The sequence below is a fragment of the Hemitrygon akajei genome, chromosome 11 (genome assembly GCF_048418815.1).
Source record: "Hemitrygon akajei chromosome 11, sHemAka1.3, whole genome shotgun sequence".
NCBI classification, from domain to species: Eukaryota; Metazoa; Chordata; class Chondrichthyes; order Myliobatiformes; family Dasyatidae; genus Hemitrygon; species Hemitrygon akajei.
The window spans coordinates 162356915-162384542 of NC_133134.1; the positions used below are offsets into that span (position 1 = coordinate 162356915).

The 27628-nt window shown below is 43.7% G+C and overlaps 1 protein-coding gene across 1 annotated transcript in view; it reads right to left on the reverse strand.

The window, feature by feature from the left end:
- Positions 1 to 9308: 9308 nt before the first annotated feature.
- The window catches only part of LOC140736209 (deoxynucleoside triphosphate triphosphohydrolase SAMHD1-like), a 42073-nt gene continuing 23753 nt past the window's right edge, over positions 9309 to 27628 (reverse strand). The window contains exons 10-14 of the mRNA XM_073062121.1: positions 22981 to 23120; positions 18646 to 18738; positions 17806 to 17910; positions 11519 to 11656; positions 9309 to 10596 (exon numbers count right to left, since the gene is read on the reverse strand). Coding sequence (XP_072918222.1) covers positions 10546 to 10596; positions 11519 to 11656; positions 17806 to 17910; positions 18646 to 18738; positions 22981 to 23120 — 527 coding nt within the window. The 3' untranslated portion in view covers positions 9309 to 10545. The remainder of the gene's footprint in view (positions 10597 to 11518; positions 11657 to 17805; positions 17911 to 18645; positions 18739 to 22980; positions 23121 to 27628) is intronic.

Here is a 27628-nt window from a genome sequence, read left to right on the forward strand (position 1 = left end):
ATCACCGGTTCCTAAAGTTTCTTTTACCTTAAGCTCCCTAATTGCCTCCTGTTCAGTATATAACACCCAATCCAGTATAGCTGATCCCCTTGTAGGCTCATCAACAAACTGCTCTGAAAAGCCAACTCTTATGCATTCGAGAAACTCACTCTCTTGAGATCCATTACCAACCTAATTTTCCCAATCGACCTGCGTGTTAAAATCTCCCATGACCACCATAACATTGCCCTTTTGACTGGCCTTTTCTATTACCTATTGTAACCTGTGGTCCACCTCCCAGCCACTGTTGGGAGGCCTGTATATAACCGCCATCAATGTCCTTTTACCCTTGCAGTTTCTTAACTCAACCCACAAGGATTCAACATCTTCCGATCATATGTCACACCTTTCTACTGATTTGATGTCATTGTTTACCAGTAGAGCCACACCACCCCCTCTGCCTACCTTCCTATCCCTCTGATATAACGGGTAACCTTGGACATTCAGCTCCCAACTACAACTATCTATCAACCATGATTCAGTGATGGCCACAACATCATACCTGGCAATCTGTAATAGTGCAACAAGATCATCCACCTTATCTCTTATACTATGTGATTTAGATACAACACCTTGAGTACCATAATTGCTATCCTTTCTGATTCTGCATCTCTTCTGATTCGATACTCAGCCTGTTGGCTGCAACTAAGTCCCACCTCCTGCCTGCCCTTCCTGACAATCTGACTGCACGCTATCTTTACTTTTTTACCATCCGTCCTATCCTGAGTCCCTTCACTCCGGTTCCCACCCCTCGCCAAGTTCATTTAAACCCTCCCCAACAGCTCTAACAAAGCTGCTCGTGAGAATATTGGTCCTCCTCGCGTTCAGGTACAATGCGTCATTTTTGAACAGATCATTTCTCCCCCAGAAGAGATCCCAATTATCCAAGAACCTGAAGCCCGGCTCCCTGCACCAGCTTCTCAGCCACACATTTATCTGCCAAATCGTCCTGTTTCCACCCTCACTGTGGCATGGCACAGGCAGCAGTCCTGAAATTACTACCCACCTACCCACCTTCTCAGTGTATGGAGGCCCTCGAAAGCACACCCAACAACGTCCACTGGTTAGATGGTGACACATAAATTTGTGAAAACTAAACTGAGAAGTGTGTTAGTGTCATGATACAGTGGCACGGAATACACTAAACTCACACTTTTTTTTTTACACTGCTAGAAGTGCATCTAACTACAGCTCCTAACAACCACGTTAGGGAACTGGAGCAGGAGCTGGATGACGTTCGGAACATTCGGGAGAATGAGGAGTTTATAGATGGTAGTTTAAGGGAGATAGTTACGCCAAAGGAGCAGGTACCGTTAGGCGAGGGAAGGGGAAAGGGTAGGCGGAGCAGGGTTCCCCTGTGGCCATTCCCCTCAACAACAATATACCAATTTGGATACTGTTGGGGGGGAATGAATTACCAGGGACAAGCTGTGGCAGCTGGATCTCTGGCACTGAGTCTGCTTCTGCAGTGCAGAAGAGAGGGGGGAAGAAGAGGAGAGTGGTAGTGATAGGTGACTCGATAGTTAGAGGTACAGACAGGAGGGTCTGTGGTCGTGACAGAGACTCCCGGATGGTTTGTTGCCTCCCGGGTGCCAGGGTCAGGGATGTCTCTGATCACGTGCACAGCATTCTGAAGTAGGAGGGTAATCAGCCAGATGTTATGGTACACATTGGTACCAATGACGTAGGAAGAAAGAGTGAGGAGGTCTCGAAGAGTGAGTATAGAGAGCTTGGTAGGAAGTTAAAAAGCAGGACCTCGAGGTTGGTAATCTCAGGATTGCTATCTGTGCCATGTGCCAGTGAGGGTAAGGATAGGTTGCTCTGGAGGATGAACCATGGCTGAGGAACTGGTGTAGGGAGCAGGGTTTCAGATTTCATCATCATTAGGACCTCTTCCGGGACAGGTGGGACATGTACAAGAGAGACGGATTACACCTGAACTACAAGCAGGGAGGTTTGTTAGTGCTATTGGGGAGGGTTTATACTAGATTTGCAGGGGGATGGGAACCAAAGTGCCAGAGCAGATAGTGGAGCGGGGGTGAAAATAAATGATGTTAAAGGTTCATGCAAAGTCACAAATAGAAGGGTTGTGTATGGTGGTAATAATCTTCTTAGGTGTCTCTATTTCAATGCAAGGAGTATTGTGGGAAGGCTGACGAGCTGAGGGCGCGGATTGATACATGGAATTACGACATTATAGCCATTAGTGAAACTTGGCTGTAGGAGGGCAGGACTGGCAGCTTAATGTTCCAGGGTTCCGATGTTTCAGACGTGATAGAGGCAGAGGGTTGAAGGGTGGGGGGGTGGTGGCATTGCTAGTCAGGGAAAATGTTACAACAGTGCTCAGGCAGAATAGATCAGAGGGCTTGTCTACTGAGGCCATATGTGTGGAGTTGAGAAACAGGAAAGGTATGACCACATTAATGGGGTTGTATTATAGATCACCCAATAGTCAGGGAGAATTGGAGGAGCAAATCTGCAGAGAGATAGCAGACAACTGCAGGAAACAAAAAGTTGTGATAGTAGGGGATTTTAATTTTCCACATATTGATTGGGACTCCTATACTGTTAAGGGTCTAGATGGGTTAGAGTTTGTAAAATGTGTTCAGGAAAGTTTTCTAAATCAATATATGGAGGCACCATATATTACTACCGAGAAGATGCAATATCAGATCTCCTATTAGGAAACGATTTAGGGCAGGTGATGGAAGTGTGTGTAGGGGAACACTTTGGTTCCAGTGGTCCTAGCACCATTAGTTTCAACTAGATCATGGATAAGATAGATCTGGTTCTCAGGTTGAGGTTCTAAACTGGAAAAAGGCCAAATTTGAAGATATGAGAAAGGATCTAAAAAGCGTGGATTGGGACAGGTTGTTCTCTGGTAAGGATGTGATTGGTAAGTGGGAGGGCTTCAAAGGAGAAATTGAGAGTGCAGAGTTTGTATGTTCCTATCAGGATTAAAGGCAAAGTGAATAAGAATAAGGAACCTTGGTTCTCAAGGGATATTGGAACTCTGATAAAGAAGAAAAGAGAGATGTATGACATGTATAGGAAACAGGGAGCAAATAAGGTGCTTGAGGAGTATAAAAAGTGTAAAAAATACTTAAGAAAGAAAGCAGGAGGGCTTAAGCAAGACATGAGGTAGCTTTGGCAGTCAAGGTGAAGGATAATGCAAAGAGCTTCTACAGGTATATTAAGAGCAAAAGGATGTAAGGGATAAAATTAGTCCTGTTGAAGATCAGCATGGTCTGCTATGTATGGAACCAAAAGAAATGGGGGAGAACTTAAATGAGTTTTTTGCGTCTGTATTTACTAAGGAAACTGACATAGAGTCAATGGAAATACAACAAACAAGTAGTGGGGTCATGGAACATATACAGATTGAAGAGAAGGAGGTGCTTGCTATCTTGAAGCAAATCAGAGTAGGTAAATCCCCAGGACCTGACAGTGTATTCCCTCTATACTTCAAGACTTCAAGCAATGTACCGAGTCAGCTGTACTTAAAATGGGCCTTCCCACCGAGACTCAAGGCAATGCTTTCGTCAGTTCAATCTCACCAGTACCCATCTCCAGGCTAGTAGGTGTGACACTCTGAAGCCAATACAATCTTCTGGCCTTCAATATCTGTTAATGAAAACAGACATCCCACCCTGCAAGAGCTCATTTCAGGGAGGTGACACCCCTGCCCCCCCCACCAGTCGACCTCCATGGGTGTATTTAATACTTTGTTTAGTGATTTTGTCTAATCTGTAAACCAAGTTTTGGTATATGCAGAAAATATGACATTAAAATATGTACTTATAATATTATATTATCATGGAGTCATTTTTTTATTCCATTACAACTTTAAGCAAGTCTACAGGGAGTTTGGCCTCATCACGTAGGACATCAATAGAGTAGCTCCTTAGTAGCTAGCCAGCTAGTTTAAATAATGTTAGCTATGCTAATGAATGAACGACACCTATTAAACTCACCTCAACATGTCTTTTACAGTCATTTAACCCACCATGGGCAATAGAAAAGTCACTGTTGCAAACAGTGCAGTGAGCAACACTGTCATTATTTTTGACCCCTATTAGGCAGGGGTACACTCTAGTGTAGTCTGGGGTGAAGTATGTTTTATATTTTCTTTTTTTGGAACACTCTGCCATGGCGCTGCAGGACACTAAACTGAACGGATGGACAATGAAAGAGAGAGAGAGGTCGACTGTAAAGCCCGCCCACAGAGAAAGCTGATAGGTCTACTTAGCACAAAGAGAGACCAATCAGGATGCTCCCTCTCACTCTTGCTTTTCCTCTTCCTCTCACTCTCAAAAAAAATTGATTTCCGGGATATTATATATAATTTGCGGGCGTCAGGGAGTTGCTATCAATATGCGGGAGCCTCCCGGAACTGGTAGGGTGGGATGTCTGTGAAAACCTTTGAGTGTGTATCAGTGCCACATAATACAGCAATATGTTTTCACTCATGGTGTGGATGTCATCTGTTTAGCCCAGAGGGGAGGAGACACTGGTAATAGCATGAGGCATGTCAATACTATCTCATTCACAGACAGGCCTGTCACATGACTGAGAGCACAGCACGTAGTCATGAGAACCCATGTTACACTGTACTGCTGTCACAAAGCAACAACATTCATGATGTTTGCAAGAGAATACGCTTGAGTGTTTCCTTGAATGATGACAGTTCCTTGTTGGATTGTACTCCTGTGACCAGTAGTAATTAGAACAGGAGAAGGCCATTTGGACCCTCAAACCTCATGATTGATCTGATTTTGGCCTCAGTCCCTTTACTCTCCACCCTGAGGCCAAATCCATCTGAGCCTTGAATCTATCGAATGGCCAATCCCACGGGTCTCCAGGGAAAACGTTCCAGAGACCCCGGAACCTCAGAGGGTGAAACAGTCCTGTTCACCGTCTTTAGTAGTAATCCACTTCATCTGACTGGTTGTGTTAAACGACACTGTCATCACTGCTACAACACAAGAACTGTACCGACAAAGTTACACACAATAAGATATTGATCAGATTAAACCCAACTTTATTGCTATTCCACAGTCGTTAATGAAATTTTGTAAGATTCAAGAAAAAGGCAAAACATTAAATATTTGAAAAAGAAAACCCAAATAAAGGGTAGGCAAAGAAGAGAAAATCTGCTGATACTGAAAATATGAGCAAACTACACAAAATGCTGGAGGAACCCAGCGGGCCAGGGAACATCTATGGAAAAAAGTACAGTCGACATTTCAGCATGAAACCCTGCTGGAGGTACATTTTTCCAGTGATCATATAAACTCCTCCAGGAGACACATCTTAATCAGGGCTGACGAAGCTGTATGATCCAAAGTCAGATGTCGCAAAAATATTTGCCACTATCCAAAGTGAATTCAAATCAAAGTGAATTTATTTTCAAAGTACCTATATGCCATTCTTATGAGATTCATTATCATGTAAAGACCCCCTAAAGTGAGTCCACAGGTTGTGGGTTCAGCTCAGTGTCGGATAACTTCCCTCACCCTAACACTGAACTGTTTCCAAAACCTATCACTCCTTTCAAAGACTCTTACTCATGTTCTCGATATTTACTATTATTGTTTTGTTTTTTTTGTAGTTACAGTACTTGTCTGTTTCACACCAGTTGTTTGTCAGGCTTCGTTCTCTGCAGATGTTCATTGAATCTATTGTGTTTCTTTATCTTTACTGTGAATGCCTGCAAGAAAGTGAATCTTGAAATGAAGAAAAAATATAAGAAGGACTGAAATGACATTCAGTTGTCCAATCACAGAACACTTGTACATTCATACTACCCTGAAATACCCCAATTAAGCAATTTATTACACAGTGTTGCAGCCTGTGCCCCACCAGAGATAATACTCTCCCACTTCCCACAATAAATTGTGCAGAGTGGCAGAATCCATTCTTGCAAAAATATTTCTTTCTCTCTCTCTTTCACTCCCTCTCTCCCCCTCCCTCCCTCTCACCCAACCCCCACCACCCCTTGGGCATGGGCCGTCTTCACCTGGGGAACACCTGAGCTCCAGTAAACAACTCACATTTATACAGTAGAGTTAAATTCACCTGAGACCATTTGGAGTGGGGGAGGGGGGGTCAAAATAACTTCAGCTCTCCATTAAATGTCAGCAGGGCCATGGACAGCATAAACAGAGACATTACCAGCTCCTCAGTAATCGATTGTACACCACAGTGTATTTGCATTGTCTACAAACCTGACCTGTTATCATTCAGACCACCCACAACATTCTTGTGTTGGCCAATCAGCACATTCTCCTTTCTCCCACATGCTTTGCCAAAGCAACTAAATGAACTTCCATGCTAATGTGGGAAAGGATGGAGTGGGGAGCAGTTGTCCATCGTTCACACCCATCAGGAATTATCACTGGGGACACCGGACTCCCTAGTTGCAAGTCCATCACAGAATTAGTTCTGTCCTTCCATTTCCCCAACTCCCTGAATTTCACAAAAGCCCAAAACATTTTTCTTCTTGACTGTGGATTTAATCAATCCTTTAGTCAAATGTACTACAGGTACTTATATATTTCTCAACATCACATTTACACAATGTTACAGCTAGAGGGTCAGACCCTTGTTCGGTCACAGAGATGGCCAGGCAACGTGCACAGCTTGCAGGCAATCTGGTAGGTCTGAGCAGTGACTGAGTATGGATTTCAGCAAGGCATTTGGTGAGGTACCCCATGCAAGGCTTATTGAGAAAGTAAGGAGCTATGGGACCTAAGGGGACATTCTTTTGTGGATCCAGAACTTGCTTGCCCACAGAAGGCAAAGAGTGGTTGTAAACGGGTTATATTCTGCATGGAGTTTGGTGACCAGTGGTTTGACTCAGGGATCTGTGTGTTCTGGGACCCTTACTCTTCGTGATTTTTATAAATGACCTGGATGAGGAAGTGGAGGGATGGGTTAGTAAGTTTGTTGATGACACAAAGGTTGGAGTTGTTGTGGATAGGGTGGAGGGCTGTCAGAGGTTACAGTGGGTCATTGATAGGATACAAAACTGGGCTGAGAAGTGGCAGATGGAATTCAACTCAGATAAGTGTGAAGTGGTTCATTTTGGTAGGTCAAATATGATTGCAGAATATAGTATTAATGGTAAGACTCTTGGCAGTGTGGAGGATCAGAGGGATCTTGGGGTCGGAGTCCATAGGACGCTCAAAGCAGCTGTGCAGCTTGACTCTGTGCTTAAGAAGGCGTATGATGTATTGGTCTTCATCCATCGTGGAATTGAATTTGGAGCCGAGAGGTAATGTTACAGCTATATAGGACCCTGGTCAGACCCCACTTGAGTACTGTGCTCAGTTCTGGTCGCCTCACTACAGGAAGGATGTGGAAACCATAGAAAGGGTGCAGAGGAGATTTACAAGGATGTTGTCTGGATTGGGGAGCATGCCTTATGAAAACAGGTTGAGTGAAGTGAGCCTTTTCTCCTTGGAGCAACGGAGGATGAGAGGTGACCTGATAGAGGTGTATAAGATGATGAAAGGCATTGATCGTGTGGATAGTCAGAAGCTTTTTCCCAGGGCTGAAATGGCTAACACAAGAGGGCACAGGTTTAAGGTGCTTGGGAGTAGGTACAGAGGAGATGTCAGAGGTAAGTTTTTTTTTTACACAAAAAGTGGTGAATGTGTGGAATGAGTTGCCAGCAACAGTCGTGGAGGCGGATACGATAGGGTCATTTAACAGACTTTTGGATAGGTACATAGAGCTTAGAGAAATAGAGGGCTATGGGTAAGTCTAGTAATTTCTAAGGTAGGGACATGTTCGGCACAACTTTGTGGCTGAAGGGCTTGTACTGTGCTGTAGGTTTTCTATGTTTCCATGAGTACAAGTGAGTAAACAGTGCAGCTGAACTGTAGGAAACTGCTTCCCAACTATGCCACAACAGGAGTTCAGTCAGCACCTGATTTTTCCCTCGTTACATTCTGCTGATGTACAGTAGATAATATTCTAGAATTTTCTGACTGGCTGCATTACCGCCTGATATGGAGGCTCCAATACAGAAGATCGAAAGAGGATGCAACTATTTGCAGAATCGGCCAACTCCATTCACAGGCAATAACTTATTGAGGACATCTTCAAATGGCGATGCCTCAGGAAGGCAGCATCCATCATCGAGGATCCTCATTATCCAGGACATGCTCTCTGCCCATTACCACCATCAGGGTGGAGGTGCTGGAGCCCGAAGAAGTGCAATCAACCTTTGAGGAATAGTTTCTTCCCCTCCACCATCAGATTACTGATTGGTCCATGAATTCTTGAACTCTAACTCACTATTTCAATTTAGCATTTTTTTTTACAACTGATCATAATTTTTAATTATGATTACATGGTACTGCTGCCACAAAACAACAGATTTCTTGATGTACGCGTGTGATAATAACCTGCTTATGTTTCTTTGAATTATGACAGTGCCTTGTTGGACAGAGTTGGGTATTCGGCTCCTCAAACCTGATGATTGATCTGATTTTATCCTCAGCCCCTAACTCTCCACCCTGAAGCCAAAATCCATCTGAGCCTTGAATATATACTCAGTGGCCACTTGACGAGGTACACCTCGACAAGAGAATGTGAATGCAAGTATCTGATCAGCCAATCATCTGGCAGCAACTCAATGTGTAAGAGCGTGCAGACATGGTCAAGAGGTTCACTTGTTATTCAGAATGGGGACAAAATGTGATCTGGGTGGCTTTGACGTTGGAATGATTATTGATGCCATACGTGTTGGTTTGAGCATTTCAGAAACCGTTGATCACCTGGGATTTTCATGCACAACCTTCTCCAGAGTTTACAGAGAATAGTGCGAAAAACAACAAAACACCCAGTGTGCCGCAGTTTTGTGGTCAAAAATAGTTGGTTAATGAGAGAGATTAATGAGAATAGCCAGACAGGAAAGCGATAGTAACTCAGATAACCATGTGTCATGACCGTGGTGTGCAGAGGAGCATCTCAACACACTACACATCGAGCCTTAAAGTGGACGAGCTACTGCAACTGACAAACGTGAACACACACTCAGTGGCCATCAGGGGCCTCCTCTGCCTGATACAGTGGCCACTGACTGTATTTGATGGCCACTTCCACAGTTCTCTGGCAAAAGAGATCCAGGAGATCTCAGGTTGTGAAAAAGTCCCATTTGTAGGTAATGACTGGATCTGATTGATTGTGTTAAATTGACTTTAACTGTCGTCACTGCTACAATACAAGAACTTACCAACAAAGTTACACACAATAAGATATTGATCAGATAAGCCCAACTTTATTGATATTCCATTGTCATTAACTGTATCGCCATATAATTCAAGAAACAGACAAAACATTAAATATTCCACTATGACAAAGAAAACACAATTAATGTTTAAATGATTATGCAAACTCACTCAAGGAGAGACCTTTTAAACAGGGCTGATGGAGTTATGTGATCTAATATCAAATGTCACAAAAATATTTCCCACTATCCAAAGTAAACTGAATGTCAAAATAACTTCATTATCAAAGTACGTATTTACCACCAAATACAATCCAATTTTCATTATCCAATTAAATGAAGAAAAATAAAAGAAAAAGGAGTGAAATGACATTCAGTTGTCCAATCACAGAAAACTTCTACATCTATTTTACCTCTGAAATACCCCAATAAGGAAATTTATTGCACATTTATTACCTCACCAGAGATAATACCCTCCCACCTCTCGCAATAAATTGTGCAAGCAGAGTGGCAGAATCCATTCTTGCATCTCTCTCTCTCTCTACCCCCCTTGGGCATAGGCGGGCTTCACCTGGGGAACACCTGAGCTCCAGTAAACAACTCACATTTATAAGGGTTAAATTCACCTGAGACTATTTGGAGTCGGGGAGACAAAGACAAAGAACCTCAGCTCCCCACTAAATGTCAACAGGACCATATTCCTCTTCCCACCCTGTCTCTTGCAAAAAGGCTATCCCCTTCTCACAATTCCTCCGTCTCCGCCACATCTGCTCTCAGGATGAGGCTTTTCATTCTAGGACAAAGAAGATGTCTTCCTTTTTTAAAGAAAGGGGCTTCCCTTTGGGGGGGGGTGAACTAAAGATATGTTTATTGTGAATAATGTATTCCACATTCTGCAATGTTCTGCATGGTGACACAAACTACAAGGTTTACAGATTGAGGTTAGGTACCAACTGGAACAGGGAGCAATCAATTAAGAAGATATTGTGTTGAAAAAGAAATCAATTCTTCTCAACTAACTTGCTCCTAAGTCATTTAGATTTCAATTTCTTTGCATGAAGATTTCTTTTTACCATTGAAGCAAGCGCTCTGTAAACTGGGAATCAGAAAAGAACCAAGGAAACTAGGAGATTAAACCAACAAGGACGAGAAATAAAACAATTGCATGATGCACAGGAAATTCCCCAGCTTTCCTACTTGAAGAGCTACAATATTCTCTATCTACTTAAACAGCTTTATTGTTCCACGCCTGACGATGTGATTGAACGTCACTCCTGGGCTGGTTCCAACATTGACGCAGGGTCAATATCATCATGATCCTGCAGGTAGACACAACATGCAATGATTAACCACCATTCTAAAGGGAAAAGAATATCACATCACGTTATTTAAACTTCAAAAGGGCTTAAGAAAAACAATTTCCTTGCACTTCCATACCATGCTGCCACACATCCTCCAAATCCACACTGCTCTCACCTTTCAACGAAAGCCCCTTCCACCCCCTCAGGTTTCAAATCCCTCCCACCCACCTCCTCCTTGCCATTATTTCTGAGGAAGGAAAAGGGACATTTCCACAGTCTCCTTGCATGATAAAAGTCGAACTCTGACTAGAGAAGTTCACACACATACAGGAGGCAAAAACCAACACTAATATTTCCAGAGTATAACAGCAAACTAAGAAAGAATTGAGAACATCTGCAAGAGGCAATGTCTCAGGATGATGAGATCATTCAGCACCTCATCCCTCCTCCTGTTGTTACCATTTGGCAGGAAGCACAGAGCAGCAAAAAGCTAATTTGTGGCATCTATATGCAGGGTATGTATGCCCATGATAGTCACATGACTTTACAGCACTGAAACAGGCCCTTTGGCCCATCCAGTCCATGCCAAACTATTAATCTGTCTAGTCTGACTGAGCTGTGCCCAGACTGTCACCCTGTATACCCCTCCCATGCATATCTCTATCCAAATTTCTCTTAAATGTTGAAACTAAACCCGAATCACCTCTGCTGGCCACTTATTCCTCACTCTTATCTCCCTCTGTGTGAAGAAGCTCCCCATCATGAAACCTGAAGCATTTTGCCTTTCTGCCTTAACCCATGGCCTCTAGTTCTAATCTCACACAATCTAGAAAGCCTGCTTGCATCTCCCCTATTGATACCCATCATAATACAAACGTTGTATAATCTAAAGATCTGCAGAAACTATTATAGTAACACTGAGATAACTCCCTCTTCTTACCCATGGCATGGGTAATTCCTTGGTCCCACACCACCGGGCAAAGCAGTTCAGTGCAGCGTCCTCACACTCCTCGTCGGTCTTCTTGCAGAACACTTGGATCAGCTGCTCTGAAAACCTCTCTGGTAGATTCTGAGATACCTGGGTGGGCACCAGAGTGAGAGAGATTAATACCCACAACCACGAGGAGATATACAAACTTACGAGGTAGCTGGCCACACAGCCCCTCGAGTCTATTGCACTTCCCAGTAAGATCATGACTAATCTGTTGTAACTTCCAATCCACCATCTTGACTACTCACAGTAACCACCCACCAGTTTATCATGCCTTTGTCTTGAAAATACTCAAGTTCTCTGCTTCAAAGAAAAAAGTTCCAAGGATGCATCATCTCTGAGAGAAAAGGCTTTGCCTCACCTCTTAAATGAGCAACCATCTATTTTTAAAAACTGAATGCCTTGTTCTACAGTTTCAAAAAGAAAACATCCTTTCCACTTCAATCCTGGCAAGCTCCGTTAGAAACATAGACACATAAAAAACCTACAGCACCATACAAGCCCTTCAGCCCACAAAATTGTGCCGAACATGTCCCTACCTTAGAAATTACTGGGCTTACCCAAAGCCCTCTATTTTTCTAAGCTCCATGTAGCTATCCAGGAGTCTCTTATAAGACCCTATCGTATCAGCCACCACCACCGTTGCCAGCAGCCCATTCCACACACTCACCACTCTGAGTAAAAAACTTACCCCTGACATCTCCTCTTACCTACACACCAGCAGCTTAAACCTGTGTTCTCTTGTGGCAACCATTTCAGCCCTGGGAAAAAACCTTTGACGATTCACACGATCAATGCCTCTCATCATCTTATACACCTCTATCAGGTCACCTCTCATCCTCCGTCGCTCCAAGGAGAAAAGGCAAAGTTCACTCAACCTATTGTCAAAAGGCATGCTCCCCAATCCAGGCAACATCCTTGTAAATCTCCTCTGCACCCTTTCTATGGTTTCCACATCCTTCCTGTAGTGAGGCGACCAGAACTGAGCACAGTACTCCAAGTGGGGTCTGACCAGGATCCTATATAGCGGCAACATTACCTCTCGGCTCCTAAATTCAATTCCATGATTGATGAAGGCCAATACACTGTACGCCTTCTTAAACCACAGAGTCAACCTGCTTTGAGCGTCCTATGGACTCAGACCCCAAGATCCCTCTGATCCTCCACACTGCCAAGAGTCTTACCATTAATACTATATTCTGCCATCATATCTGACTTACCAAAATGAACCATATAACCATATAACAATTACAGCACGGAAACAGGCCATCTCAACCCTTCTGGTCCGTGCCGAACGCTTACTCTCACCTAGTCCCACAGACCTGCACTCAGCCAATAACCCTCCATTCCTTTCCTGTCCATATACCTATCCAATTTCTTTTTAATGTCAGTATTGAACCTGCCTCTACCACTTCTACTAGAAGCTCATTCCACACAGCTACCGCTCTCTGAGTAAAGAAGTTCACCTTCGTGTTACCCCTAAACTTTTCCCCTTAACTCTCAACTCATGTCCTCTTGTTGAATCTCCCCTACTCTCAGTGGAAAAAGCCTATCCATGTCAACTCTATCTATCCTCCTCATAATTTTATATACCTCTATTAAGTCCCCTTTCAACCTTCTACGCTCCAAAGAATAAAGACCTAACTTGTTCAACCTTTCCCTGTAACTTAGGTGCTGAAACCCGGGTAACATTCTAGTAAATCTTCTCTGTACTCTCTCTATTTTGTTGACATCTTTCCTATAATTCGGTGACCAGAACTGTACACAATACTCCAAATTTGGCCTCACCAATGCCTTGTACAATTTTAACACTACATCCCAACTCCTATACTCAATGCTCTAATTTATAAAGGCCAGCATACCAAAAGCTTTCTTCACCACCCTGTCCATGTGAGATTCCACCTTCAGGGAACTATGCACCATTATTCCTAGATCACTCTGTTATACTGCATTGTTCAATGCCCTACCATTTACCATGTATGTCCTATTTTGATTATTCCTACCAAAATGTAGCTACCACTTCACACACTTAGGAGATCTAGGCCTCATATGGAGCCAGTGATCATGAATGGAGAATGTGTGGAGCAGGTTAAGACCTACAAGTATCTGGGAGTACAGTTAGATGAGAAGCTAGACTGGACTGCCAACACAGATGCCTTGTGCAGGAAGGCACAGAGTCGACTGTACTTCCTAAGAAGGTTGGCGTCATTCAATGTCTGTAGTGAGATGCTGAAGATGTTCTATAGGTCAGTTGTGGAGAGCGCCCTCTTCTTTGTGGTGGCGTGTTGGGGAGGAAGCATTAAGAAGAGGGACGCCTCACGTCTTAATAAGCTGGTAAGGAAGGCGGGCTCTGTCATGGGCAAAGTACTGGAGAGTTTAACATCGGTAGCTGAGCGAAGGGCGCTGAGTAGGCTACGGTCAATTATGGAAAACCCTGAACATCCTCTACATAGCACCATCCAGAGACAGAGAAGCAGTTTCAGCGACAGGTTACTATTGATGCAATGCTCCTCAGACAGGATAAAGAGGTCAATACTCCCCAATGCCATTAGGCTTTACAATTCAACCGCCAGGACTTAAGAACTTTTTTTTTAAAGCTATTATTAATGCTTTTTGAGATAGTGATTTAGATGCATATCATATTTTTACTGAGTTAAGTATTGTATGTAATTAGTTTTGCTACAACAAGTGTATGGGACATTGGAAAAAAAAGGTTGAATTTCCCCATGGGAATGAATAAAGTATCTATCTATCTATCTATCATCTGGGTTGAACTCCATCTACCACTTCTCAGCGCAGTTTTGCATCTTAACAATGTCCCACTGTAACCTCTGACAACCCTCCACACTATCCACAACACCTCCAACCTTTGTGTCATCAGCAAACTTACTAACCCATCCCTCCACTTCCTCATCCAGGTCATTTATAAAAATCACAAAGAGTAAGGGTCCCAGAACAGATCCCTGAGGTACACCACTGGTCACCAACCTCCATGCAGAAAATGACCCGTCTACAACCACACTTTGCCTTCTGTGAGCAAGCCAGCTCTGGATTCACAAAGCAATGTCCCATTGGATCCCATGCTTCCTTACTTTCTCAATAAGCCTTGCATGGGGTACCTTATCAAATGCCTTGCTGAAATCCATATACTCTACATCTCCTGCTCTTCCTTCATCAATGTGTTTAGTCACATCCTCAAAAAAAATTCAATCAGGCTCATAAGACATTACCCACCCTTGTCAAAACCATGCTGACTATTCCTAATCATATTATATCTCTCCAAAAATGTTCATAAATCCTACCTCTCAGGATCTTCTCCAGTAAGCATGCAGGTACAGCAGGCAGAGAAGAAAGCTAATGGCATGTTGGCCTTCATAACAAGGGGAGTTGAGTATAGGAGCAAAGAGGTCCTTCTGCAGTTGTACAGGGCCCTGGTGAGATCCCACCTGGAGTATTGTGTGCAGTTTTGGTCTCCAAAATTGAGGAAGGATATTCTTGCTATTGAGGGAGCGCAGCGTAGATTCACAAGGTTAATTCTCAGGATGGCGGAACTATCATATGTTGAAAGATTGGAGCGACTGGGCTTGTATACACTAGAATTTAGAAAGATGAGAGGGGATCTGATTGAAACATATAAGATTATTAAGGGATTGGGCACGCTAGAGGCAGGAAACATGTTCCCAATGTTGGGGGAGTCTAGAACCAGAGGCCGCAGTTTAAGAATAAGGGGTAGGCCATTTAGAACGAAGTTGAGGAAAAACTTTTCCACCCAGAGAGTTGTGGATCTGTGGAATGCTCTGTCTCAGAAGGCATAGTGAATACTGAAGTAAAGTATTCATTAAGTACCTCTGCTATTTCCTCTGGTTCCATACACACCTTCCCACTGTCACACTTGATAGGTCCTATTCTTTCAGGTCTTATCCTCTTGCTCTTTACATACTCATAGAATACTTTGGGGTTTTCCTTAATCTTGCCTGCCAAGGCCTTCTCATGGCCCCTTCTGGCTCTCCCTAATTTTCTTCTTAAGCTCCTTCCTGTTAGTCTTATAATCTTCTAGATCTCTAATGTTACCTAGCTTTCTGAACCTTTTGTAAGCTTTTCTTTTCTTCTTGACTAGATTTATTACAGTCTTTGTACACCACAGTTCCTGTATCCTACCATAACTTCACTGTTTCATTTGAACATACCTGTGCAGAACTCCAACAAATATCCCCTGAACATTTGCCACATTTCTTCTGTACCTTGCCCTGAGAACATCTGTTCCCAATTTATGCTTCCAATTTCCTGCCTGATAGCCTCATAATTCCCCTTACTCCAATTAAACACTTTTCTAACTTGTCTGTTCCTATCTCTCTCCAATTCTATTGTAAAGGAGATAGAATTATGATCATTATCTCCAAAATGCTCTCCCAAATTCTGAGAGATCTGACACCTGATGAGGTTCATTTCCCAATACCAAATCAAGTAGTCTCTCCTCTTGTAGGCTTATCTACATTTCATGTCAAGAAACCTTCCTGAACACACCTAACAAACTCCACCCTATCTAAACCCCTCACTCTATGGAGATGCCAGTCGATATTTGGGAAATTAACATCTCCCATCAGGACAATTCTGTTATTATTACACCTTTCCAGGATCTTCCCTAGTCTCTTCAGTTCAGTTCCCACCCCCCAACAATTCTAGTTTAAACTCTCCCCAGTAGCCTTAGCAAACCTTCCCCCCAGGATATCGGTCCGCCTGGGATTCAAGTGCAACCCATCCTTTTTGTACGGGTCACACCTGCCCCAAAAGAGGTCCCAATGATCCAGAAATCTGAATCCCTGCCCTCTGTTCCAATCCCTCAACCACACATTTATCCTCCACCTCATTCTATTCCTTTCCTCAGTGTCGCGTGGCACAGGCAGTAATCCCGAGATTACTACCTTTGCAGTCCTGCTTCTCAACTTCCTTCCTAACTCCCTGTAGTCTTCTTTCAGGACCTCTTCCCTTTTCCTACCTATGTCATTGGTACCGATATGTACCACAACCTCTGGCTGTTCTCCCTCCCACTGCAGGACATCTTTGACGCGATTTGAAACATCCCGGACCCTGGCACCTGGGAGGCAACCAACCATCTGAGTTTCTTTCCTGCATCCACAGAATCGCCTATCTGACCCCTAACTATCGAGTCCCCTATCACTACTGCCTTCCTCTTCCTTTCCCTACCCTTCTGAGCCACAGGGCCAGACTCTGTGCCAGAGGCACGGCCACTGTTGCTTCCCCCAGGTAGGCTGTCCCCCCCAACAATACTCAAACAGGAGTACTTATTGTCAAGGGGTACAGCCACAGGGGTACTCTCTAGTACCTGACTCTTCCCCTTCCCCCTCCTGACTGTGACCCACTTGTCTGTCTCCCATGGCCCCGGTGTGACCACCTGCCTATAATTCCTTTCTATCACCTCCTCGCTCTCCCTGACCAGGCGGAGGTCATCGAGCTGTATTTCCAGTTCCCTAAAGCAGTCCCTTAGGAGCTGCAGCTCGATACACCGGATGCAGATATGGCCATCTGGGAGGCTGGGAGACTCCAGGACATCCCACATCTGACACCGAGCACAGAAAACCGGCCTCACACACATACTACTTCCTTTCTGCAATTAACACAGGTAAACCTACCTCGCATTATCCCGTTATCACCTAAGCCCGTTGAGCCAAAGCCCTATCACTCTGCCACCTCTCACTCTGCTACCTGCTGGATATGGCGGTCTTCATTTTAAACTTTTCCCGCTCTACTGGCTGACGTCACGCGCCTGCGCAGTCTTGCCTCTCTTTTACCCCAAGTAGTTAAACTGCTGTCGCTCTGGAAATCCTTAGCCGTTCACCCGCAGCCTTCTTGCTCCGAATAACCCTGTTGTACTGTATGTTTCAAACGACTCTCCTCTCACATTTATAAAGTCCGGAAAATGCATGTTCAGCCTGTCCAGACTATCCTGTTATGACAACCAGACCACAATGAGCTTCCTAGAGCAACGAAGCAAGGTTCAGATCGCAGACACACCAAGTTCAGACTGAATCCCAGGGAGATGGCCAGTATCTCCAGAGACGATGATGGCTGGGAAGCAAACTGAAAACAGTGGAAAGCCCACAACGAGAGCCCCAGTCTCAACCCCAACAGTAGCCGGTGCAAGGCTGGAAGGAAACAAGTTCACACGCAGCTTCAGTGGCCAGACGTGTTTATACCTCCGATGCTCGGGAGGTTACCTGCGCTCTGCTGATATTGAAGGCCTTGTCAGGGTCATTCTTGCAGTAGAATAGAACATTATTAATGGGGTTTTTCTCTTGCATCCCGTAGTTCATTGGAATAACCTAGTGTGAGAAATTTTAGTTATATTTATTCATGGTAAAATACAAATTACTCTCTCATAAATAGCCACAAAATAAAGCAAACTGTATTTTTTATCACATTGGTCACAAGCCCATCGATTATAACAGTTACTCTTTTGATAGAAGTGCAGCCTCTTAGTTCCACAGCGCAGGTTCAATCCCAAACTCCTGTACAGAGATTATACAATTTCCCTGTGGACATGCAAATTTCCCTGAGGTGCACCAGTTCCTCCCACATCCCAATGACAAGCGGGTTAAATGTCTGTGGTAAATTACACCTACAGAGTGGGTAAGTGATAGGATCTGGGGGGGATTTGATGGAAATGAGGGACGATTCAAATGAGATGTGTGCATGGGTGTTTGGTGATTGCCACAGAGTCAGTAACCTGGCTTTAATCCTGACCTCAGGTGCTGTCTATGTGGAGTTTGCATGCTCTCCCGTAACCAAGGGGAATTCCTCAGGGTTTCAGATTTTCTCCCAAATCCCAAACTGTGCACATTTGTAAATTAATTGACCACTGTAACATACCCTTGGTGTGTAGGTGAGTGCTGGAATCTGTACTGAGTTAATAGGAACATGTGGAGAATAAAATAGATGAGGGTAGGATTAGGTAAATGGGTACCTGATGACTGATCAAACGGCTTGGTTCCATAATGGTACAATCTGCCAGATGTATAGAGAACTCTCCTCTCCATCATTAACGAGCCAGTACTCACATTTACAATGAAATCTTTTGCCTCGACTTGAGCACCCACTTGTTCTGAGAGAACAGCTTCAACCAATTTAGCCTTCAGATTAGCAATCTCCTCCTGATGGAGAGGGAACATTTCAAATGAGTCTGGTTAAATTTGTAAATGTACAAATAAAATCCAATGTACAATAAAACATCGCCTGCAGTCTGTGACAGTCAATACCTACAGGACTTGTATTGTTACAAATGACCGTCCAGGGAGAGCAAACTTTTGAGAGCATATGCCCAAATTCTCTCGAATGCCATTATAATTTTGAGCAGAGATTATCAATGATTGATGAATTAATAACAGTAATTATGGACCTTGATCCACAAGGAAATATAATGCGTCCCATTGTTTATTTATGTGCATTTATTGTGTAACGCCCTGGTTAAGATTTTTACGATGCTCTAGATATTTCATTTTAGCAGTTCTCTTCTTCTTGTTCTTCTTCTTCGGCTGTCCATCAATTTTGATGTTGACTGAGGCCTGGGCAAGGTTGTATGGAAGACCGGCAGTTGCCCATGCACAAGTCTCTCCTCTCCACACCACTGATGTTGTCGAAGGGAAGGACATTAAGCCGATACAGCTTGTCACCGGTGTCATCGCAGAGCAATGTGTGGTTAAGTGCCTTGATCAAGGACACAACACGCTGTCTGAGCTGAGGCTTGAACTAGTGACCTTCAGATCACTAAACCAACACCTTAGCCACTTGGCCACGCGCCAACACAGCAGTTCTCTAAGAACTGTCTGTTCTGCTTTTAGCATGCTTGGGCTTGAGCTAAAGTTAAGAGGCTATATTATTCAAATTAGGAATGTTGTGTCAACCAATCAGGATGGTGGAATTGGGAGAAGGTTCTAGAGAACACTGCCTGATAGGTTTTTGTGATGGACTCTGTGGTGTGGGTTGAGGTACTTTCTGGGGGGAGCTGGGAGAGGACAAGAAGGAAGATGGCTGAGGACGTTGTCCCTGTTGCACAAGGTGCTTTGTTCCGATGAAAGCTTCAAGGAGGAAGGACCAATACCCCCCTGGGGGAGCCCGTTTGTATGAGATAGATTTTGAGCGACATTTGGAAGACAGTGTGTGCTTTCATGCAGACTGTGGTCCAGCACGTGAGTTAAAGACAACTTCAAGATGAACTCCAACGGATGTGCACATTTGGACTGGGTTAACTATAATCGGCCCTTTCTAGATAGATAGATAGATACTTTATTCATCCCCATGGGGAAATTCAACATTTTTCCAATGTCCCATACACTTGTAGCAAAATCTATCTAACTTTTTTTCTTTTCTTTTCTCTACTAACTGTTTGATAAAGCTGACATTTGTAAATATTGTAATTGTATGGAGTGCATGATCTGTTATTTCTTGTCGACAGATAATTGCATGGGGGCAGTATTTGCACAGTATTCACACAGATCGAGGTTCCGGTGGTTCAAACATCCCAACTTCCCAGTTTTGGTGGGGCCCAAGTCATACCAAACTAGATATACAGAGTTTGAGACAGGTGGTTTTCTCATTGGTGAGTCCACTGGCTGTCAGTGAGGGGCTAATGATACTTGTTAAAAAGAGGTTTCAATTGTTTTACTATTAATAAATGTATAACAGAGAGAGATGGGAAAAAATGAAGCATTTCAGAAAATCTGTTCAAAAATTATTGTAGAAGCAATATATCAGTTCTCTCTCTGCTTTGCACTTCTGTGCTCTGGGGTTTATTATGTTTATGACGGTAACTGGCTACATGAGTGGGGGTGTGGTAAATTGACGGGAATAAATTACACATTCTTGTTTATTTCATTGCAGTTTAGAGCTTGGGACTGGTGGAGCTCATATTGTTTGCTGACTGCTGAGGTAACGCTCAATAATGCTTAGTTGCATGTTTGCCAATTGCTAATAAAGGATCAAATGAAAGGTTCGACTTTTAGACCATAAGACCATAAGACAAAGGAGCAGAAGTCAGCCGTTCGGCCCATCGAGTCTGCTCCGGCATTTCATCATGAGCTGATCCAATCTCCCCTTTAGTCCCATTCCCCTGCCTTCTCACCATAACCTTTGATGCCCTGATTACTCAGACTTGACTTGCCCTGACTTTTGGAGCAATCATTGGAGCTGTGGACACGTCACCCAAGTATAACAGTCCATATGGTTGCAGGTAAAAGGCAAATGTTCTGTTTTGATTTTGGATTAGTTTTGCCACGACTTTTCTGTCAGCAAAATTTTTCAGTAGTTACACCAAATGAACATCAGCTTTTGGATATGCTGAGAAATTAGAAGCACCACAGCTTGGAGCAGCTTGTTGATTCATGTTGTGTATTTTGGACATCTCACCTGTGTCCTCTTGTGGCAACCATTTCAGCCCTGGGAAAAAGCTTCTGACTATCCACATGAACAATGCCTCTCATAATCTTATACGCCTCTATCAGGTCACCTCTCATCCTCCGTCGCTCCAAGGAGAAAAGGCCGAGTTCGCTCAACCTGTGGCATAAGGCATGCTCCCCAATCCAGGCAACATCCTTGTAAATCTCCTCTACACCCTTTCTATCCTTCCTGTAGTGAGGCGACCAGAACTGAGCACAGTACACCAAGTGGGGTCTGACCAGGGTCCTATACAGCTGCAACATTACCTCTTGGCTCCTAAATTCAATTCCATGATTAATGGAAGCCAATACACCATAGTCAACCTGGTGTAAGCAGGGGTGGAGGTGTGTGCCTCATGATCAACTTCTCTTGGTGCACAAACATACAGTGTTGACCCAACTTTGCTCACCAGACCTGGAATGTCTTGCAATTAATTGCCACCCATTTTACTTGCCACAGGATATTTCTGTGATCATTTTGGAACCAGTGTACTTTCCACCTCAACCAATGTCAAACAGGCTTTAGATGATCTGAGCAATGGGATCAACGTGCACAAAACAGCAGAAATTGATGCCTTCACCATCATTTTGGGGGATTTTAACCAGGCCAGCCTGAAAAACTCACGAAATAATTACCATCAACAAATCATTTGTAGTACAAGAGGAAACAACACATTGGACCATTGTTACACCATCATCAAGAATGCCTTCCGTGCTGTTCCATACGCTCACTATGGAAAGTCTGATCATCTGGCTGTACTTCTACTCCCTGAGTGTAGGCAGCACCAGTAGTGAGGACCCAGAAGCTATGGACAAGGGAAGCACAGGAGTGGTTGTAGGACTGCTTTGAATTGGTAGACTGGACTGTATTCAGAGATTCATCTTTGAATCTGGATGAGTATGAAGCAATTGCTACCGACTTCAGTTCACCTGGAAGTAGTATTCTAAAGGCAGGATGATGCGACCCTGGCTGACAAGAGAAGTCCAAGGCAACATAAAAGCCAAAGAGAGAACATTTAATACAGCAAAAATCAATGGGAAGTTAGAGGATTGGGAATCTTTCATAAACCAACAGAAGGCAACTAAAAAAGGCTATATAAAGTGCTGGTGAGGCCTCATTTGGAGTTCTGTGAGCGGTCTTGAGCCCCTTATCGCAGAAAGGATCTGCTGTTATTGGAGACGTTTCAATGGAGGTTCACAAAAATGATTCCAAGATTAAAAGGCTTATCATATGAGGAGCATTTAATAGCTCTGTGCCAAAAATCACTGGAAATCAGAGAACGAGGGGAGATCTCAGTGAAACCTAACCAATGTTATAAGGCCTTGACAGAATAGTTTTAGAGAGAATGTTTCATCTGGATTGGGAGTCTAAGAGTGGAATAGAGGGATGTCCACTTAGAATGGAGATAAAGAGGAATATTTTTAGCCAGAGTGTGGTGAATATGTGGAACTTATTGCCACATGCAGCTGTGAAGGCCAAGTCATTGGGGTATATTTGGGGCAGATGAGTCAGTGCCTGAAGGGATATGGGAGAAGGCAGGAAATTGAGAGAAATGCATCAGCCATGACAACATGGCAGAGCAGGCTTGAATCAAGAGTGTTGGATCAAACATGGCTTTCACTGGAAGCTGAATTCATGGTGCAGGTATCAAACACATGGAAAAGTACCAGTGTAAGGGGTTTTGATGGGTATAAAAGGGGCACCTGTTTGGTGCAAGAGCTGAGTGTTTTGTCCAAGGCTAGACCACGGCTTGAATCAGGGGTGTAATAGGTGCAGGAACATGATGCTGAGGTAGAACAGTCATAATGTTGAATAGCAGAGAGCCTCAAAGGGCTAATAGGATTACTATTACACCTGACTCTTCCAAACTCAGCTCATTTCAAGGGAAGGTTCACTGCCTTCTGGTTGTTGGAGTAATATAGAGAGTTGAGGCAGAGAATACCAGCCCGAGTAATAATTACCTGTTCAATAGTTTTCCCTTCTTCAGCCTGTGTCTGCCCAATACATTTGTACAGTTTGCGGTTTATAATGTTGTTCAGGATTGTCTGTGCTTCTTCCAGCTCAGGGTTAGAGGAATTCAGAATCTGTTCAAAGATACTGTCTGTAAAAACAAAATACAAGATCAAAGAAAAACATTTTATAACAACATGTAATTGCATTGATCTAACAAACTTTTGTTTCTGGTTGACTTAAAGTGAATTAGGAAGATAAATGTGTGATTCGTCCCTATTAGCAATAGAGTTCTACAGTTATACAGCAATACAGCACAGACCCAGGCCTACCTTGTACATGTCAAACTGATATTCTGTCGAGTCACTTTGGCCCGTACCTGTACCATAGTCTTGTAAGAAAAAAGTTCAATGTGATTCCTACTTGGTATTGTTATGTTCCCCAGTAACCGGGTAATTTTCCAGCAAAGATAGATGGATCCACCGAAGCCTGATGTTACTATTTTCAAACGTTTTTATTTATAAAGGGGCACAAACGTATGGTTAATACAAAACATTCAGATCATATACGTTGTCACAACTCAATCTAAAGCACAGGTATAGTAATAATCAATCAGAAATAAGCTCTATCGTTGTCTAGGGGTAATGTAGATATATATTGTTTGCTGGATATCTAAAAGTCTTTGCGGTCACTGCAGTTCCACCATCTGTCATTGTTGTGGTGTCGCGTTGGTGCACTTTTGTTAGAAAGAGAGAGAGAGAATGAAACATTTACCTGACAGGTTTTCCAACCTGTAGGAGGTAGTCGGAAGTCTCGTTGGGGAATGGACTCTCATCTGTGGCTTCCCCTATAGCTAGGCCGTTCTTCCGTGGTGAGGTCGCCAATCCCAGGCAAGGAAAAGGATGCACACGAACCCCACCACCGGCTGTCACTATCAAAACACTGTCGCAGGAATTCTCGCGTATCTTCTGGTGCGTCTGGCGCCCCGACTCGGCAGCCCACCTTTTATCTGGACTGGCAGGGTTGTAGATGTCCATCAGGGTGGGGGGGGGGGCAAGGCAATCCTTCCCCCATCACCCATCTCACATTGCCCTGAGACTTTGCACGTAGGCCAGTTCGTTATCCCACAAAGGTGTCTCCCAAGACAATGGCTATGTCCGAGGTTTTTGTTGAGCGACCAGCCCACATTGCCCGAGGGCTTTACACGTGGTCTTCATGAGACAATAGTCAAAGAGTCGCTTTATTCTGCTTCCCGGGGGAACGTGGTCTTCAGCACATCTCCCTCTCTCTCTTGGGTCATTTGACCCCCCCTTGACTAGGGCTCTCGTGAATCTCACAAAGGAGGGGGGCTGAGGTCATAACAGTATACACTAAAATGAAAAGGAAGTCTAAAAGACAAAATGGTGCTAATTTGCAGTGGGATTATTTAGGAGAGTACAAGAGACCCAGTCCACAGCAAAGTTTGAGAAAATTAAGGGAGTACACGTGTACAGCCATAACAGTGGACGATGGTGAAAACATGACTTTCACTGGAAACTGAATTCATGGTGCAGGTATCAAACACATGGAAAAGTACCAGTGTAAGGGGCTTTTACGGGTATAAAAGGGGCACCTGTTTGGTGCAAGAGCTGAATGTTTTGTCCAAGGCTAGACCACGGCTGGTGGTTAGCATTGTGACAGGGAACAGTACATTGAGAGAGTCAGAGTATGTCGAGTCAGAATTAGACAGATTAGAGAGAGGAGAGGCTGCGTGAAAGTCTGTCGGCATTCCACAGATCAGCTCATTTAGAGGATGATATCTATTATTTTTATTTCTGCATTGCTATTACTTACTGTAATTGAGATTTGTTTTAAATTCTTAAAATTATTTAAAAATTCATTATGTGCTTTTTCCTGGTTCAGATCAGGGTTTCACATATATATTCCTAAACCAATGAGATGACACACATGTGCAAGGCCACAAGTAAACACGATTGGAACTAGCACAAACACATTGACTTTAGGAGCTGAGAGGTAATGTTGCCGCTATATAGGACCCTGGTCTGACCCCACTTGGAGTACTGTGCTCAGTTCTGGTCGCCTCACTACAGGAAGGATGTGGAAGCCATAGAAAGGTTGCAGGAGAGATTTACAAGGATGTTGCCTGGATTGGGGAGCATGGCTTATGAAAACAGGTTGAGTGAACTCGGCCTTTTCTCCTTGGAGCGGCGGCAGATGAGAGGTGACCTGATAGAGGTGTATAAGATGATGAGAGACATTGATCGTGTGGATAGTCAGAGGCTTTTTCCCAGGGCTGAAATGGTTGCCGCAAGAGGACACAGGTTTAAGTTGCTGGGGAGTAGGTACAGAGGAGATGTCAGGGGTAAGTTTTTCACTCAGAGAGTGGTGAGTGTGTGGAATGGGCTGCCAGCAACGGTGGTGTAGGCGGATATGATAGGGTCTTTTGGATAGGTGCATGGAACTTAGAAAAGTAGAGGACTGTGGATAAGCCTAGTAATTTCTCAGGTTGGGACATGTTCGACACAACTTTGTAGACCAAAGGGACTCTATTGTGCTGTAGGTTTTCTGTGCTTCTATATTTCTAAGAATAGCAGTACAGAAATCAAAATATTACTTATCATCCTCTAAATGAGCTGAACTGCAGAATGCTGACAAACAACAACGGACTCAACACCGATCCCTGCGCCACACTAGTCACAGGCCTCCAGTTAGCGAGGCAACAATTTACAAACTATTCTCAGAGTTCACCTATGAAGCCGATGTAAAATCCAATTTACTAACTCATCCTGAATGCCAGGAGACCAGACGTCCTGTTGTTAACGGTCTCCTCCGAGTTCTGCGTCCAAGGAGTTTGTACTTTTCCAAACAAAAAGGAATAATTTTACATTCATTTAGAAAAGTGGTTAGTGATGTACATTTTTCTGCTTAAGATCTCTTAATGTTATAGTTTTAGACTGCAGACCCTGAGACCAACCATAACATGAAAAATGAAGTCAAGCAACTCTTGGAATTCAATTCCATGGCACAGCATGTTTGTCAATGGAATACCCATCCGCTGAGTACATTGCCCACAGATGTGGACTTTTGTAAGGGAATCAAGGAATACAGAGATGGTGCAGAGATAGAATTTCTGCCATGGTCTTCAATAGTAGAGAATGTTCGATGGGCCAAATGGCCTTCTGTTACTCTGGATTCTTACTTTCTTCACTTGTTTGAAGGGAAGGTCTCACTGCCTTCTGCCTGGAGGAGTAATCAGAAGGTGCAGTGATGTGTATGTAGTGAAGTTCTGGAACAGCCACTGTTCCTCAACCATTTGGTTCTTGAAGCAGCTGACACAAGCCTAGTCACCCCATTTACCAATACTATGACCAGATCGATTGTGTATAATTTGCTTTATTTTGCAGTTACTGCCTATTACCCAGCTGGTGTTTAGGGCAGCAAAGAAGGTCCATTGTCTCTGTCTGTCCATGGCCATCTTCTCTATTGTGCCCCAGATGTAACTCAGGGTCCTCATTTCTGCCTCAATGATGTGGCATCAAGTTGTCTTTGGTCTCTTGTGTTTCCTCCACCCTTCAGGGGTCCAGTGAAGTTCTGTCCTGATGATGAAGTTGGCCTCTCTTATCATCATGTGCCAAATCCATCTCCAATGTCTCCTCATGATGATTGTGGCCAGGTCCTCTTGATGACACTGAAAGAGAAGGGCATGGTTGGAGATCCTTCTTGGCCAGAAAATACAGAGTTCGTTCTGGAGGATCATTGTATGAAATGATGACCGTTTGGCATTGAGCTCACCTGGAAGTGAAGTTCTGCTGTCCCCAATGACACAAAATTTTACTTTGTCGGCCATTATAGCATTCAAACCCTGCCACAGCTGTTGAACATCCCTCTTTGATTCCAGTCTAGTCTGGAATCTCCACTTTGCCTGAGAGACAGCTTTGCAGAGATCATACCTGCACCTTTTGTAGCATTCTCGATCTCCAAACTTGAATGCCTTTAATCCGGCTCTCAGAGCATTCCAGATTTCATTGTTCATCCAGGGCTTCTGATTGGCAAAAACCCTGAAGGATTTTGTGGGGACACACTCATCCATTGCTGTTTTAATAAAGTTTGTAATGACTCTGGCATAGTCACTCAGCACCTCAGATGAGTTCCAACACGGCCCAGTTCACTGACTCAAGGCAATCCTGTAGCCGTTCCTCTGCCTCCCGAAACCACCTCTTACTTGTCTTGATCTCTGGAGTCTTGCTCTTTAGTCACTGCCTGTATTCAGGTAGTGGAGGAGCAGCCAAATGATCTGACTTGCCAAAACATGGTCTCCGGAATGAACGATAGGCATTCTGTGTCATAGTGTAGCGGTAGTCTAGTGCGTTGGGACCTCTGGTGCAACAGGTGACATGTTAGTGATAATAGGGCAGAGTTTCCTTCAAACTGGTTAAAGTCACTGACTCTAACTTACAATGCATCGGGATGGTCTGTTTCTTCTTCACAGATAGCTTCATGCAGTTTCACAAATGTTTGCTTACAGGATCTTGGATGAGATCTCCATGTGGAATGGTCTGCATTTAATTATTAATTGTCCTCATTCAGGTGACAAGAAGTTGAAATAAGCCCAATGTTGATCCACTTAAGAGAATTGACTAAAAAGCTTATGCTGACACC